Here is a 15,908-nt window from a genome sequence, read left to right as displayed (position 1 = left end):
CCGAGTGTGAGGGGACCCGGTCCCAGCGCTGCGGGCTCCAGGCAGCAGGGACACCGTCACCGTCACCTCCCGGCAGGGACACCGTCACGGGTGGCTTTTGCAGTTTTCCAGATCACACACCTAACCCCGGGTGCAGGCATTTACTGTCAACTGATTGGGAAAAAACAAAACCTAATGCGTTATGAAATTAACCAATGTCAAGTAGGAGTTAAGACATTCATGAGTCAGGTTTGCCCATATGTGCCTATGGCAGAGATCTTGTCAATTGACAGTAAATGCCTCTCAGCAGAAGATCCATGTTTTAGAACAAAGTCACTACCTTTCACCCTCTTAGTTAATAATGAAATTAATATCCTTTAGTAAGAGGGACACAGTCCAAAGTTTTCACTTAACAGACAAGCAAATTACAAATTGTTTCTCTCTCAGTTCAATCCCTAGTTCTTCTCTGGCAGGAACTGGCACATCTTCCTTACCTCACTTGTCACTGTTTCCTCTCCCTCAGTCCATCCTAAGGGAAACAAACACAGCACACACTTTTCACGAGAGACCCCTTAGAAACTACATGCAGATGGTAACTTTTGCTTTGAAAGCCCATCAATCAGCCACTCCCCTGATCACAACACTGCTGAGTCTGCCAGCCCCCAATTTAGTATTTATCTGAAGTTCAGAGCGCCCACGGTCCCTCTGTAGTTTTACATCAAAAGTGAATACTATACAGGTCCTCAGAAGTCTGTGGGCAGCATTTTGTGTCAGGTAATACTATGTCTCAGGCAAAAGCTCGGCAAATTTAGTATTCCTTTTTCATCTGTGAGGACTAAAGAGTATTTCCATGCCTAACCTAGAAACTGGAACAGAAGAAACAGTGTAGGCGGTGATGGAGCTAGCCTAAACATTTTCAGTAACTTAGTTCATGAGTTTTTCTGATACCCTCAAGTCAGACAACTGCATGAAATAGAACAGGACTATTTGTGTATTTTCTCATGCGTACACAGCAATCACTTCAGTCTTACAAAGTTATTTTTATTTAGCAATTGCATCTTCAACAGTTATTCCATTATTAAGATTTTTCTTAAATAAAAATTCTGCTTTCCATAAAAAAGCTATAATTAACAAGTCACTTTGTCTCTTTTTTCACCTCATTTTCTGAAGTGATGTAGAAGGAACAGCACGCTTGGAAGAGCCAGATTCTTCCTCATTTTCATGGAGACGCTTTCTTGTTGCGGTTGGCTAAAAGACACAACAGGATGACTGCATGAAATCAGGGAAGAGAGCCTAACTGGTTTGCTTGCTACTGAGTTACAGATGTTGGATAAAGTCTCCTTTCTGTGACCAAAAAAGCAGCATGAGTAACCAATGTTTCTCTGCGAAGACCTATCTAATTATATTTGATCCTTCTCATATAAGACACTGTCCCCAGCTTTGTCTTCCACTGCTGTTTAAAATTCTCCCAATTAGCATCTGATAACAACTGTCACAATATCATTTCTAAAAACCTTCACTAACATGAGAATTTTTCCTTGAATACTAAACATTTGTGACTTGAATCCATCAAAAACATACATACTCGACAATTTAATTTTAAATACATGAATAATCCTTTAAAGCCTAGGAGACTGTTAAACGACATTTAAACGAAGTGTCTTGCCAAAGCACAAAAGTCCATTGCTTCTGTTCAGAAAGCAGAGATCATTAGAGGACTGCTACATACAGCCAAAATGCACATTTCTCTAAGCTCTCAAAATTAATCTATTTTCTTATTATGGATTACTTTGAAATCAGTTTTCTCTATGCATCAAACATTAATCTTCAAATTACCTGTCACACATACCATTTTTGATGTTTGTGGTGGATTCATATTAGCTCGTGTCTGAGCAAGTAGATGTTGAAATGTACTCTTCATATCCTCATCCTGTGAACAAAAAGCAGTAACTCTAAATGGTGTACAGAATATTTAAGGGAAAGGCCTAAGTTTTAGATATTGAAATGGATCTGCAATTAAAGAATGAATGAATAAAGGAGAAAAGGAGCTCCCCTCACTTCCCCCCAAACCAACACCTTCCTAATATGGCTTCACCAAGGGCAAGTCTTGCCTGATCAACCTAGCGGCCTTCTGTGATGGAGCTACTACCCCTCAGTGGACAGGGGAAGAGCCACTATGTTGTCTATCTGGACTTCCCCCACAACATCCTTCTCTCTAAATTGGACAGATACGGATTTGATGGATGGACTATTCGATGGATAAGGAATTGGCTGGATGGCCATCCCAGAAACCACCTGTGTCCTGGGCGGCATCCCCAGCAGCGTGAGCAGCAGGGCAAGGGAGGGGATTGTCCCCCTCTGCTCTGGTGAGACCCCCCCTGCAGTGCTGCCCCCAGCTCTGGGGTCCTCAGCACAGGACAGACACGGAGCTGCTGGAGCGGGGCCAGAGGAGCCCCGGAGATGGTGCGAGGGCTGGAGCAGCTCCCGTGCGAGGACAGGCTGAAAGAGTTGGGCCTGGAGAAGAGAAGGCTCCGGGGAGACCTTATTGTGGCCTTTCAGTACTTAAAGGGGGTTTATAAGCACGATGGTGACAGACTTTAATAGGGCCTGCAGCGATAGGACAAGGTGTCATGGTTTTAAACTGAAAGAGGGTAGGTTCAGACCAGACATAAGGAAGACATTTTTTACCATGAGAGGGGTGAGGCAGTGGCCCAGGCTGCCCAGAGCAGCTGTGGATGCCCCATCCCTGGAGGGGTTCAAGGCCAGGCTGGATGAGGCTTTGGGCAACCTGGGCTGGTGGGAGGTGTCCCTGCTCACTGGAGCAGGGGTTGGGCTGGATGACCTTTGAAGGTCCCTTCCAACCCAAATCATTCTATCATTCTATGATTCTGATATGCCCCACGGTAAAATTTTGACCATGTGGTTTATGTACAGTGCTGGTAAGAAAAATAGTTCTGTTTCATTCTACAAAGAAACAGTTGTCCCTCCGTGACTCCTTAGCTGATACTAGTCAAGCTCAACCTGAACTTGCAGTGTTGTTCAACAAAGTATAACAACACTGAAAGAACAGAATGTACAGGCTAGGAGTTTGTGCAGGTAATTCATTAGTCAGTCATATGAGAAGAGGCCTCATGAGGACTTGGTGCCTGCTTTCATCAAAACAGAGTTAGTTGCTCTTGAAAAACAAGTATTTTCCCTATAGTCTTACATTCTGTTCTCATAATGACTTCCTGGTCTAACAGCATATTTTCATTTCCACTAGCTCAGCTTCATCAGTATCGCAAATTTGGGTAGTTTTCATTGCCTCCACCTCGCCAAAAGCAAACCTGTTGTACACAGTAGGTAGAGAAGAACCAGCTAAAACACCCATACCCTAAAAAAAAAACCAAACCAAAACAAAGAAACAAACAAAAAACCCCAAACACCCACACACCAAACTTCCAAACAAAACATTATCTCAAAAAGCATCCCACAGTTATACTTAACATAAGTAAGTCCATAGAACATAGTAAGGGTTGTAAATGGAAACATTTGTAAAGCAAATATTCAGAATTTGGGTAAGCATTTAACTGATGTTTCCCTTTTGAAAACCCAAACGATTCTCAACAAGTACTGTATTATTTACAGAAGATTCGTATCTCTACAGAAGGTCGCTGGATAGTACAGTTCACCGCCTGTTTACCCAAAGCGGTAAGCTAGAAGCTGCCATTAGTGGAGGGAAACAGTCTGGGAGAGATGCACTGAAAGCAGTGGACCTGTTAGTCTCAGCTGTGCACAAACAGGCCTGGCCGAGGAAGCAGTAAGAGCAGGGAGCCAGAGCAAGGGGAGGGAAAGGCAGCAGCGATCCTTTGTTAAGAGAAACTAGTTTAGCAGAAGGTCAGGCATGTTTCAAGAGAAAAAGCTGGCATGTAACCTCATTCTGGTTCAGCTGCCAGGGACCAGGGTGCTCTTGGTATATGCTGGGCAACCACAGGGAACAGGAAATTGCAGCAAACACCACATTTAGTTGATGTACTATACTCCCTGGTTTAAAAAGAAAATCTCATTCCCTAGTTTCAGCAATTTCTGCTGCAGGAATTTTATTAGAATGGGTCGCTATGGATTACCTGCAAACCCTAAATCAGACTTCCAAATCTGAAATCAGGTTTTTAAACCTTTCCCAGCACTAAATGAAATATGCTGTTCATAGTGATTTAATACAGATCTTTTCCTTTGGCTCAGCTTTGAACAGAAACTGTTCTTTGAACAGAACTAGAACCAAAACCACACATTTATTTTAAACAACTTACTGAAGCTAACAGGTTGCGTGATTTTGTTCCATTATCATAGCAAAGAATGGAGTAAACAGTAACAGTAATTTGAAAGCACTCCTGGTTTAAATAAAGCTGTAGAAATTAAGGTTTTTTTTTAAGAACATGCTCACTTTTAATATCTGAAAAATTCCCTAGTGGGCCCACAATCGTTAGAGAAGGCTAAGAGGCATTAGCTGTACACATGCAGTATGCATCTGTTGTGCTTTTTCCATACTAACTTTTAAAGACAATACTTACAGACAACACAAGAGGGAGTGGGGAGCCAGTAACTCCTTCTCACTACTCACAGTAACAGGACTCAAGGAGGTCTTTTGGTGGTAGTATTCAACGTGTGTGATATCTAGAACTGAACATATTGGATGTTGGCCTTCCAAGCAGGCAGTGCACATCACCTATAAACAACTGATACTCTTAGTAACACCCCATGAAGGGAAACAGTTTAAAGAATGGCATCTGAATGCCATTTGGATTTGCAGGTATGATGTTTTCTAGAACTTTTTGTCCTGTCTTCAAAATTAACCACAGCAGTAAGAGGTGTCCCTAAAGGGAATATATGACCAACATGCTAACAACTTAAGTTTACATGCTGAAATATCCCAAATTCTTAGCTTGTCCAAATCACTGCCATGTATTTCCCCCTTCCCATTAGGCGTCAGCGATTCTTAAAATCAATGTAGCATGATTTATCAATAACATTTCCTGCTCAGAATTATAATCTAAATCTAAGAATCTACATCTGATTAACTCACTGTAGAAGTTACACACAAACTACAGCAGTAAAAGCCAGGAACACCAAGAAGAATCTTCTGATGCCCAGCAGTATAATTAGGACAAGATAGTGACTTAAAAACAGTAATCCAAACGCATGTTGTGTCTCAGGAAGCTGCCGGCTGTTGAGCACTGAGTGATACTCCCTTGCTTCCACCCTGTTTCTTATGCTCTTTACCTAAGCACTGAAACCAGGCACTGTTCCTGGGGGGGAATACGAATAGCATTATGCTCAGCCTGAGTAAATACAACCCACTGTGTGGCTCAGAGGTAGACTGGGTGACTTTCTTCAGCCTCCTCAAGCAAAAATATCCAGGAAATCTCATAGGCCCAGTGGTCCTCTCTGGAGTGCCAAAATCAATAAAAGACCACCTAAAGACTACCTCTCACAAACCTAATTATACTGTTACAGGGGGCAGGGAAACCACCTCCTCCTACTCAGAGGGTTCCCAAACCAGTGACACTTATTCATACTCATCACAGTAAGAACACAGTAGTCCTGGACACTTGCCAGAAACAAACTCTGCAGGATTCTGCACTGCCTGCCCACACAAACAAAACGAGGAAGTGGGACTCTGTTACAATGCTCAAAGGAGGAGGTCCATCCTATCAGAACCACAATCAGACTTGCTCTCTAAAAACCCCATCTTGATTCTCAGATGTTAAAGAGTTGTGAGAAGAGGTGCGTCAGAAAGGATGCAGAAGCTGCTGGTTATATTGAAAGAAGGTATTCAGCAGAATACTCCATGCTTTTTTTGCAGTCCTCTCTGCAGGGACTAAAAATTTGAAAGCACAGACTAGCTACAGATGCAGATTGGGCTTTATTTTCTGAGAAAAAAATTCCAGAGACCCAGGATTTTCCATTAAATTCAGAGCAGGTCATGGAGGCATACAAAGGGTGTTGAAGCAGGACCAGAGTATGAGAAGCAGTTTAATATCAGTTATCCCCAGAACAAGCCAGCTTTGCTGTACTTCAGTTACGACTCAACTCCTACCTGAAGCCAAGGATGCTCTAAGGCTTCCTCTGTTGTAAGACGTTTACTTGGATCTACTACCAACAGCTTCTTCACAAGATCCAGAGCTAAGATAATAAAAAGAGTTGGTTGGCACATGATCAGTTAATTAATTACCTGAAAATAAGTTCTGCAATGCGCATACACCAAAGTTATGTGCAACAACGTGTCTTATAACACTTCAGAACAATGCCAAATAATACTGGATGGGCAGATAATTTTATTTTTTTCTATGCATAAGAAGGGCTGCGGACTGTAACCATTTTTCCTTCACATGCACATGATTCAACACTTTTCAGTATACCGAAAAAAAGGAAAACAAAAACTACAAGAAAAGAGCTAGATATTCTGCTACCCATTGTAATGGAGTCATACCTGTATCTGATACATGCTTCCATTCTTTTGGAATGAACGTGTATTCTCCACGAGTGATTTGATCTTTCAAAGATAGTTGAGTATTTTGCTCATTAAATGGTGGATATCCACACAAGCTATATAAAAGAAGAAAACAAGTTAAATAAGTGTTCCATTCGCTCTCGCAAATTCTCTAAAATCAAACATTTTAAAGCATCTGCTATCATATCATCTTTCACACGTGTGTATTTTTAAACACACTTTTACTTCCTAATAAAGATACTAAACTTGCCAAGTCTCAAGCCGTGTATGACAGTGACTGCCCAATTAAGATAGCAATCTATACAACATCTTACCATACAAAAAGAATAACTCCTAAACTCCAGCAGTCCACAGCTCGGCTGTATCCAGCAGTCCCAAGTGAATTCAGAACCTCAGGAGCAAGATACGTGGGAGTACCACATAATGTTTTCATGAGAGAAGTTTCTCCAAGAATCTTGGATTGTCCAAAATCTGTAATCTTGTATTTAAAAATGGTAACACCACATTACACATTGGGATTGATTGTACTAGGATATATCATCTTGTCAAGATACATCAGGAGGTTAACAGTAAGTTTCTTCTGTCCAAATCAGTTCCAGTACATGACTATGAACAAAATTTACCCCAAACATTATCAAGTAGTCAGTAAACAACAACTGACAGCAGGGGAGGAGTAGTAGGGAGAAATATGACAGAAGACCACACTTTACACTAGCAAAAAGTACTCTTGGATTTGGATGTAAATGGACAACCACAGAATAAAGGAATTGTGGCTTTTTAGAAGGGATTACTTAGCATGCAAATCTATTCAATGCTTTATTTGGGAAAAAACCCACACAAAAAACACCCACAAAAAAAATAAAACAACAACAAAAAAACCTGTCACCATACAGCCTGTAATCCAAAAATTTGGATTTAGATCAACATTTGAAGTTGTGTACTCAATTAAGTGCTGCACAAGCACAACATTTCTCAGATGTTCTTAGATAAGTGTATGGGTTGAAATATCTACAAGAGTAAAATTAAACTTAGGAAGAAAAACCTCAATGTTTTAAGTTACTTCATAGTTTGTATTACTAATTCAGTAATTTTTTTTTCTGCTATGTTTAACTAAATATTGAGAAGAGTGGGAAGGAATACTCACAAATTTCTAAATGAACAAGAAGAAATATTTCTTTACCTTTATAAGACATGCCTCTTCAGAAGATGAGAGTAGCACATTCTCTGGCTTCAGATCTCGGTGTATAATTCCATTATCATGAAGATACTAGATACATACAGATATACAATCCAAGAAAAACAGACTATTAACTTTTTTTAAACATAAGCTTTCCAGTTTTTCATATAGCAATGGCAGGATAACTGAAATGGTTATGTAAGAGGCATGCGTGCATTTAAAGCGACATGGCTTATGACTCTCTCTTCTTAAGAAAAACCACCAAAAACTAAATAAACAAAAAAAATAACCTTAGAAACCATTATGCTTCAAAAGTCAAACCTCAAAGCAAGCACAGTATGCAGACCTGGCAAGACATTCTGTTCCTCCCATTCACTGGAAAGCTAACTTTCTTTCTTCATCTCAGTAAAAGCAACAGAACTAAGGAAGACCAAAGTTCCACGTTGCCTTTGTGGGAATTCTGGTTTTCCATCTCTCTCTTTTCTCTTAGTCATTATTATTGTATGATCATACCCTCCTAAATACAAGTCCACGTCTCAGTTTGCAAAGACAAATGTTCACCATGCCACAACAGTCCTTGCACTGGTGAGTAACGGTGTACAGATTTAAAAAACACCTCAGTCATCAGAGAGCTGGGGGCTGAAAAACCTGGTGATATAACCAGGAAAACTGAGAAAGGAGGAGATACAAGATCCATGTCAGGTTGAATATACAAAGGATTTTGAAAAGGTTACTTCCTTGAGGCAAGTCCAGAATTGTTCCCTTGTCTGTACTTCTGAAGTCTACATGTAAGCCTACTGTCCAGTTTTCTACTGGCTCCAAACCTGAGAATAGACTTCTAGCTTCATCAGGAGAACATCTGACAGCAAGCAAGAATCAAAGCTCAGTCATGAATGACTGATATATTATGATACAATGAAGTCCATGTTAAAACTAGGAACAACATTGATTCTAACTAGTAGTCCAAAATACGTACTAGAGATGTCTTCGCATTTACACCGGAGGGAAGCTTTTCTTTATTGTATCTGAAGACATAGTATCATTACGAAGTAGAAAGTAATGACATCACTTTTATTACATGAGCAGCTGTCCCAAAAATGAGAATTGGGGAAAAATAAAATAGTTTACTCACTAATGAGGAAAATAACTCTAGGTTTATTATATATTAATTCCTACTACAGAACAACTATTACATTCTGGTTTTGGCAGTTTCAAGATGTTAAAATTGAGTCAAAAGAGAAAAGGAAAAGAATTGATCTGAAAGCATATTCATGTCCAGACAATTAAGTTTGATGTACAAAACAATCTTGCAGAAGTTACTAATGAAATATGCTTACGATTTCATTAATTTAGAAGAAATTTATCTAAGATCTGAGATCTGTTAAAGTAGTCTTAATCTGTTGTCTACTGTGAACTGAAATGCTTATTCAGGAGCACCTAGTAAGCATTCAATTTTTTTGAAGACGACAACACTGATGACTGTTTGCCCACACACTACTAAAAAGACTCACATGATAATCTTGCCATCAATGAGCACAACCTGCATGACTACTTTAGTCCCTATTTTTAATAAGTGTGTTTGGATGTTCTTTGGCTGCACTGAGGTAAAGGATCTTGTTAAACCTACTTGTTAAAGAGTGCTGTACTGATGGCTCGCACAGGTTTCAGAAGTGACAAATGACAGAAAAAAAAAATCGTGACTGACATTCATATGCATAACCATATTTTCCTTGGTAGAATTCATTGTTATGTACCTTTACAGCCAGCAGCATCTGATAAAAATACAGCTTGCAGGTGGCTTCTTTCATCTTGATTGGCCTCGACACTCTGTCATACAATTCTCCTCCTTCCATCCTAAAACAAACGCAGGTAACAAGTCAGCATATTACTTCAAAAATATTAATCTCATTAGACAAGACTGAGACCAAAACCTTTGGCTATTCTGGCTACAAAGAAGGAATATATTTCTGAAAATGAGTGAGCAATGTCCTAAACACAGCACACACACTGCTGAATTAGGCCTAACCTCCCGAGTCTTCCCTGGGAGTTGTTACAACAGAGCCTCCTCTTTGATCAGCCTCCTCTTGCGAACTCAGAATCAAAAAAAGTAGCAGCAATCTGCAGCAGCAGCATAGTGGGCAATTATCCAGGCACTAAGTGCATTCAAAGTATAGCAGGATTACTGTCCTTGTTATCCTAATTCCTAATTTTACTGAGGTTTGGGAGAACTGTGGAGTTCAGCAAAAGAAAAATAAAACAAAACAAACAAAAACACAGAGTTCAGAACTACACACACTCTTTGTGTCTATGAAAAACATTCCATTTTGTGCATTTACTTTCAAACAAGTTACTTACAGTTCCAAAACAATGTAGTAATCCTCTGCTTCAAAGAAGTTTTTGATCTTGATTAAGCAAGGCTAATAAAAAAGGGAACACAAATGGACACACACAAAAAAGTAGTGTTATTTTTTACAAATGAATCTATCAACAGTTTATCATCCTGAAGTTCCTATTTTGCCATGGTTTCAACCATTCCAGTTAAACTAACGCTTAGCACAATCCACTAGTGCCCCAGGCTTCAGCAACTCCAGTATTCCAGTCTGTTGCCTTGTCCCCCATGCCTCCACACACAAAAACATTCAACTGTTGTGGCAGCTACAGCTCACCGTGCATCCTTATTTTCTCTGGTTGCAAGTCAATACACCTTCAATATTTTCTTTACACATAATAGTACTCAGGGAAGCAAGGGAAAGTTCATTAAGCTATGCATAACAAAAGTTTAAAAAAAATGCCTTTTGCAGGTGGTGGGATGCAGGGGAAAGAAGGGATATAAATTTTTAAAAATGGCCAGTGGAATCTAATCGTTATATTTGGTTATCTGGCAGTATTTACAAAAACACGCATCAAGGAAAGATTTCTACAACAGTGGTTCAGGTTGAAACTTCTCCTGTGAAGTTTCTTCTCAAATTTACATCTCAGTTATTCAAAGTTTTAAAACCTCAAATCTGTAGACACAGTATACTTTAAAAAAGAAAAAATAAGTGTTCAATAGACTTATTTACAAGAAAAATACCATGCATTCTTTAACATATTTTCTAAACGGATAACATTGATCTTTAGTTACTACGCCAAGATCAGTGAACTACAGACGTACAGTAGGCAGCAAAAAGGAATAAAAAAGTACAGTAACACTCACATGATCTATTTTCTTCAAAATTTCAATTTCTGTATTGATATTGAAAGCTGGGTTCTATTAAAAGAATCAAACATCATATTGGGTAAGACAGTGCTGTTCTGGAATAAGACACGTCAGAACTAAGAGACAGAACCAGAAAAGCCATCATCTCATGTCCCTTGCTACTTTAAGCGACCATAACTTACAATCTTTTCCCATAAACTGATCAGGTGCCGTCAGTGAATTACATGAATGGTCTACTCTCACTATCTGTAGCAGGATATTGCTCCAGCCATGTTATTTCACTGCAGGTTAGTAATCTCCATCTAATTTCCAAACTAAAACAAATAACCTTGGTGAGCATATACATTGGCATTGTCCTCTAAATGCATCCTCCAAGATGCTTCCCACATGGAGTAACCCTAAAATTAAATTCTACGCTCTCCTAGCCTTGATTTTGCAAGATAATATTAACAGATCCTTTTAATCTGTGGCTCAGGCTCAACCTATGAAATCAACACACAAGTTGGTTTTTTTTTCTCTTCTTCCAATCCAAACCAATCATCTTTAAACATACACACAATCAAATCTGTATACAACACTCCAAATGCAGTCCTCTCTCTGTTTTGTAAATATTATTTCTTAATAATTATAGTTCATAATAGCATTTCTTAATCTTTATTAGAAATGTTCTAAAACTGCATTTTGCAATTTTCAGTCACATTGATGTCACGTATTTACCCGCAAATAACTACATCTACCTCCTCCTTTGAACTAGGAAAAGCATAGGTTATAGCAGAAATCGTCACTGATCTTGAAGTATACAATTTGCACAATTAAACATTATCTGTTATTACTCCAGCATTCCAAAGTATCAGTTCTTCATACACTATACTGCACTCTTCCCTTCCAGAGGTCAGTGCCAAGAGCTGAATTTGTATATTCTGACTTTTTTGTGCCATGATCTCTAAATGTAATAGTACAGAAGACTCATCTCAAGAGAAGTTCTCAAAACTTCCACTAGTATCTAATTCTGCTCATTTCCTCAGCCAGCTACCTTTCCACCTCAGAATTTTTCCCTTTACAAAAATATTTTCCAGATCAAGCAGTAGTTTCCTATACAGTACCTGATGAAATACTGTGTCAGTTTGAAGAGATTCTGTGTATTCTATCTGTGCGCTGAAGCCCGTTTTCTCATCAAAGAAATTAATAAGGTTAATCCAACTTGATCTAATTTTAGTAAATCCACAGAAACACAACTTACATAACTCCTTCCATGCACTTTTGCCTCTAACTTTTTTTTTTTTCAAAGTTTATCCTATACCCTTATATAAAATCAAAGTTAGAGTAACAGATAGGAAGTTGCTGGGATCTTTTTCTCATATTGGAGTAAAGCCACTTGACTTGCTCTTTTCCTTCAAACTCAGGCTTCTGCTACAAGACTAGACACATGAAAAGTCCTTCCCAAAAGGCTTCATATGATTTTAATACAAAGTCTTAAGATGGAGAATACAACAGAATTAGTAGTTTGTAAATTTTTGGTCATGCTGTGCTGATCTGATGCATTTTAGGAGATAAATGCCACAAGACTCCCCACCACCCTTCGCATATACTGCATTAACACACTGTCCTAAAGTATGAACATAATGAAATGTGGTCAAAGAACAAAAGCAATTTTCTACAGCATTCTATAGAATCTGTAAGATTAAAAGGCATTTTGAAATTGCACACAGAAGACATTAAGTGAGAAAATCCTCTTTAGTTGAAGAGAGCTGAAGGAGTCGGAGAGTTACCAAATATTCCAAGACCACAGCAAGACGGACAAAAGACAAACAAAAATACTTACTGCCTCTCTAATACCGCTTGCCATAAACTTCCGTTTGTTGATGATCTTTACCGCAACTTTGTTACAGGTGCTCTTCTCAAATGCCAGTTTGACTTCTCCACAGGCACCACTAACATAAAAGCACACCTACATTAATGCCTAGAAATACTTTTCAAAAAACTGCATCACAAATGGAATGAAAGCATTAGGTTACACACAGTTTGAGGCTGCTGTTTTCTAATTTTCTGATTATAGCATGTTGTCAAAAATTTATCATAAAGCATTAAATAGTCAGGAGTCTAAACAGCAAGTGATGTCAAGGGCCGCCCACTCAAAAACACAGGAGTAAATATGTAGAGCAAGTGATGTGTTTGCACAAAGGGTACCAATGAGTATCAGGGACAAGCTCGGTCAGCATTTCCATCACACAGATGTGTTTCAGAGAAGAGAGCCTAGTGAAGAGTTCTCTCAACACCAGACTGCATAGGTCTGAAGAACAGGTATGACAATACTTTTATTTTTGCTAAGTAGCAATTATACAACAGAAATAAATCTTTGTATTTTGCACTCAACATGACAACAACATTAATGCTTAATACTACAGAAAGAAGGATGCTTACCTTCCCAAAGTCTTCGACATGATATATTTCTCTTTGAATTCTCTAGGAAACACCAACTGATCATCCACCATAGGATCAGAAAATACAAACACTAGGAAAATGAGTAGAGGTAATTTTCCTGTTATCAACTTACACATTTTGTTATAACAAAGAACTATACTTCCTGAGCTTTACAGTCAGCAACATAACTAAGAAAGTGCTGCCTGCTAGAAGAAAAACATAAACAAGTCAACTGATGCTATAAATGACATCAGCTATGGGTTAGCAAGGTGATCTTATTCCTGAAAACTGACATCTTTGGTATTAACTTCACAACAGCTGTTAATCAATTAAGACTACGTTTAAGGACAAAATAGGCAAGAATTTCAACGTCCCAGCTGGGAACAAAGAGAAGCAGCAATCAGGAAGACAGCATCTCAGTGGAAAAGCAAAGACAAAGAAACAAACCCCCAACCCTGCTAATTTTTAAGAGGGTTTTTTAATTATTATGCAGCATCTGGTAAGTACCTGGGGGTTTTTTAACTTCCCTTGAATAGTCTGTTTCCCCTTTTCCCATCACCACATACACAGCTATTGAAGCACGAAATTGTTTCGAAAATAGGAAAACAACTATAGACGTTTATACTCTAGTAAGGTGGTTCCTGATGCAGCTTCTTTTAAATTTCCTTTTTTCATTTTTTTCCCTAGGGTTGAGGTAGATACAGATAATTTTAATGCAAGTAATAAAACAGAAATTCGTAGCTATATTTTAACAACACACATGAAGCTCAGCTTGCAAGAAAGTTACTGAAACCACTACAGAAATGACCTATTGGTCAACACATGAAGAACATACTTATATTACATTTTACCCTTATTAGTCTGTATAGACAGTGCAATGTCAGAGTTGTGAGTCAGTGGAAGCCTCTTCCCTTTTCCAACAAGCTCTCTATTAACAAAAGTTCCATTTGCACTGTGGTCTTCAATGTAGGCAACATAGGAATTTTTTGGACCCATTTCCTCAAAGAGAAAAAAAAATGGGAAAAATAACAGCAGCAGAAAAGTTACTTTACTGTAAAGTCATGACAGACTACAGAAATTTACTATTGTTGGCTCAGGAAATCAGACTACTGAGGTTATTTCATAAACTGGGTTAAGGGAGCATAGAAGGCACTTAAACTTTGATTTCTTTAGGTTCCACCCCCACCAAAGTCAATCTTTTTCAACTATGCCAAGACAGGAAAAGACAGCTAACCCTTTCAACACCTACCCTGAAAATTCGGAAATGCTTCTTGCTATAGTTTTGGTAGAAGCCTGTCTCAGACAATCCCAGCTTAGAAAAACTGTAATCGCAGCTTTTGTCTCTTCCAAACCAGTATTCATCATTCACACAGTCTGTAGAGGCGGGGGAAGTAAAGCAGAGACAGAACACAAAATTGCAGGAAGTTATCAACTATGGCACTACAGAGCAATACCAAATGGTATTAAGATAACAATGACAAGATTCTTCCTATGCAATCAAGTTTATTTGTCTTAGTTCAGACAAAGCACTATGTGCTATCAACACCTTGTAAATATCCTAATAATTTGATCCTCTTTAATAATAGTAGAGTTTTCAATTCACCTTCAGCAATACAGAGACACTCCTATGATATATAAACAAAATAAGTTATGAAATGGAAAAATGAATCAAGTAACAAAGAACACGAATACCCTAGAATCCCTCTAAGTCTACGGACACTGTGTATCTGGGTACTCAGTATAAACACTGGGAAGTAGTACGGAATACAGCATTACTGCAAAAGTTGGAAGCTTACACTTGAATTTGCTCTTACTTAATTTGAAAATGAAGACACTGCTCCCTACCAAGCTGCTTACAACTTTTCTGAATGCACATACCACAGTTGATGAAACCTTTTCCAAGTGCAAAGAGCCGACCCCAAGGCTGAGGAGCAAGCTCTTCAGATTCCTGGTCCTCAGGGATCGACGGAAGCTCCTGAGTGGGAACAGTGTCCAAAGAACTGAGGGTCCCCGAACTTGAGGAAGACTGACTAGTACTCTGAGACCCACTGGAAGAAGAACTGGCACCACTCTGTGACTGACGGGCACCTTGAGACTGCTGCGCTTCACTTCCAGTCTCTCGAGACATCTTGGCTTCAAAGAGAATGTTTAAAAAAACAATTACTACAGCAAAGTAAAATTAACAAACATTCACGCACTGTGCTACGAATATCCAAGGCTATACTCAGTCTTCAAATAAGTAAAACTTTCACCCTAACTGTGCATATGTGGATTGTATGTAAACGCCCACAAATTTTGCAAACTATGCTCTTCCTTTTAAAAGAAGAATGGGGTGCTCCCTCTGCCGGTTCTAACAGCAGTTAAATCTTATTCCCGGACTTTCACTCGAGCTCCTCAGGGCTCACGGTCTGTGTCACAAACGCATGTGCAGCACTCTCTGCCAAAGCATCCTCACGCAAAGTGGCAACCGCGGCAGCTCCCCAGACATAGAGGGAAACTGAAAAAGGAAAAATCAGAACTATAAAACAACGTACTTCTTCTTAATGCTGAAGGCACCCGGCAGATGTATCACACAACAAGCAAATCCAATGCTTTGGCTGAATATTCCTTCAATACCGGCTATAACAGCTTTCCACAGATCT

General features: G+C 39.0%; 1 protein-coding gene across 1 annotated transcript; it reads right to left on the bottom strand.

Annotated features, from left to right (window-relative positions):
- Window positions 1–997: 997 nt before the first annotated feature.
- Window positions 998–15,394, bottom strand: CHEK2 (checkpoint kinase 2). Its single transcript, XM_010074442.1, has 14 exons — window positions 15,145–15,394; window positions 14,516–14,640; window positions 14,118–14,265; window positions 13,267–13,357; window positions 12,668–12,776; window positions 10,843–10,896; window positions 10,002–10,063; window positions 9,401–9,500; window positions 7,650–7,736; window positions 6,784–6,947; window positions 6,449–6,564; window positions 6,056–6,141; window positions 1,829–1,909; window positions 998–1,227 (listed from the first exon to the last, which is right to left on the bottom strand). The coding sequence occupies exons 1-14, from the start codon at window positions 15,392–15,394 to the stop codon at window positions 1,132–1,134; spliced, it is 1,569 nt and encodes a 522-aa protein (XP_010072744.1). The 3' UTR covers window positions 998–1,131.
- Window positions 15,395–15,908: the final 514 nt, after the last annotated feature.

Source organism: Pterocles gutturalis, unplaced genomic scaffold, assembly GCF_000699245.1.
Source record: "Pterocles gutturalis isolate BGI_N339 unplaced genomic scaffold, ASM69924v1 scaffold20547, whole genome shotgun sequence".
Classification (NCBI taxonomy): domain Eukaryota; kingdom Metazoa; phylum Chordata; class Aves; order Pterocliformes; family Pteroclidae; genus Pterocles; species Pterocles gutturalis.
Note: the sequence above shows the minus strand (reverse complement) of the source record. Positions and strands in the feature narration are given on the sequence as shown.

Bases quoted from the DNA above. Each gene is read 5' to 3' on its own strand.
- CHEK2 (XM_010074442.1), bottom strand. From the start codon at position 15,394: ATGTCTCGAGAGACTGGAAGTGAAGCGCAGCAGTCTCAAGGTGCCCGT. The intron at 9,501-10,001 runs GTAAGTAACTTG...CGTTTGTTTTAG, and splicing joins TACTACATTGTTTTGGAACT to GATGGAAGGAGGAGAATTGT. The intron at 1,910-6,055 runs GTAGGAGTTGAG...TTTTGTTCACAG, and splicing joins TAGAGCATCCTTGGCTTCAG to GATGAGGATATGAAGAGTAC.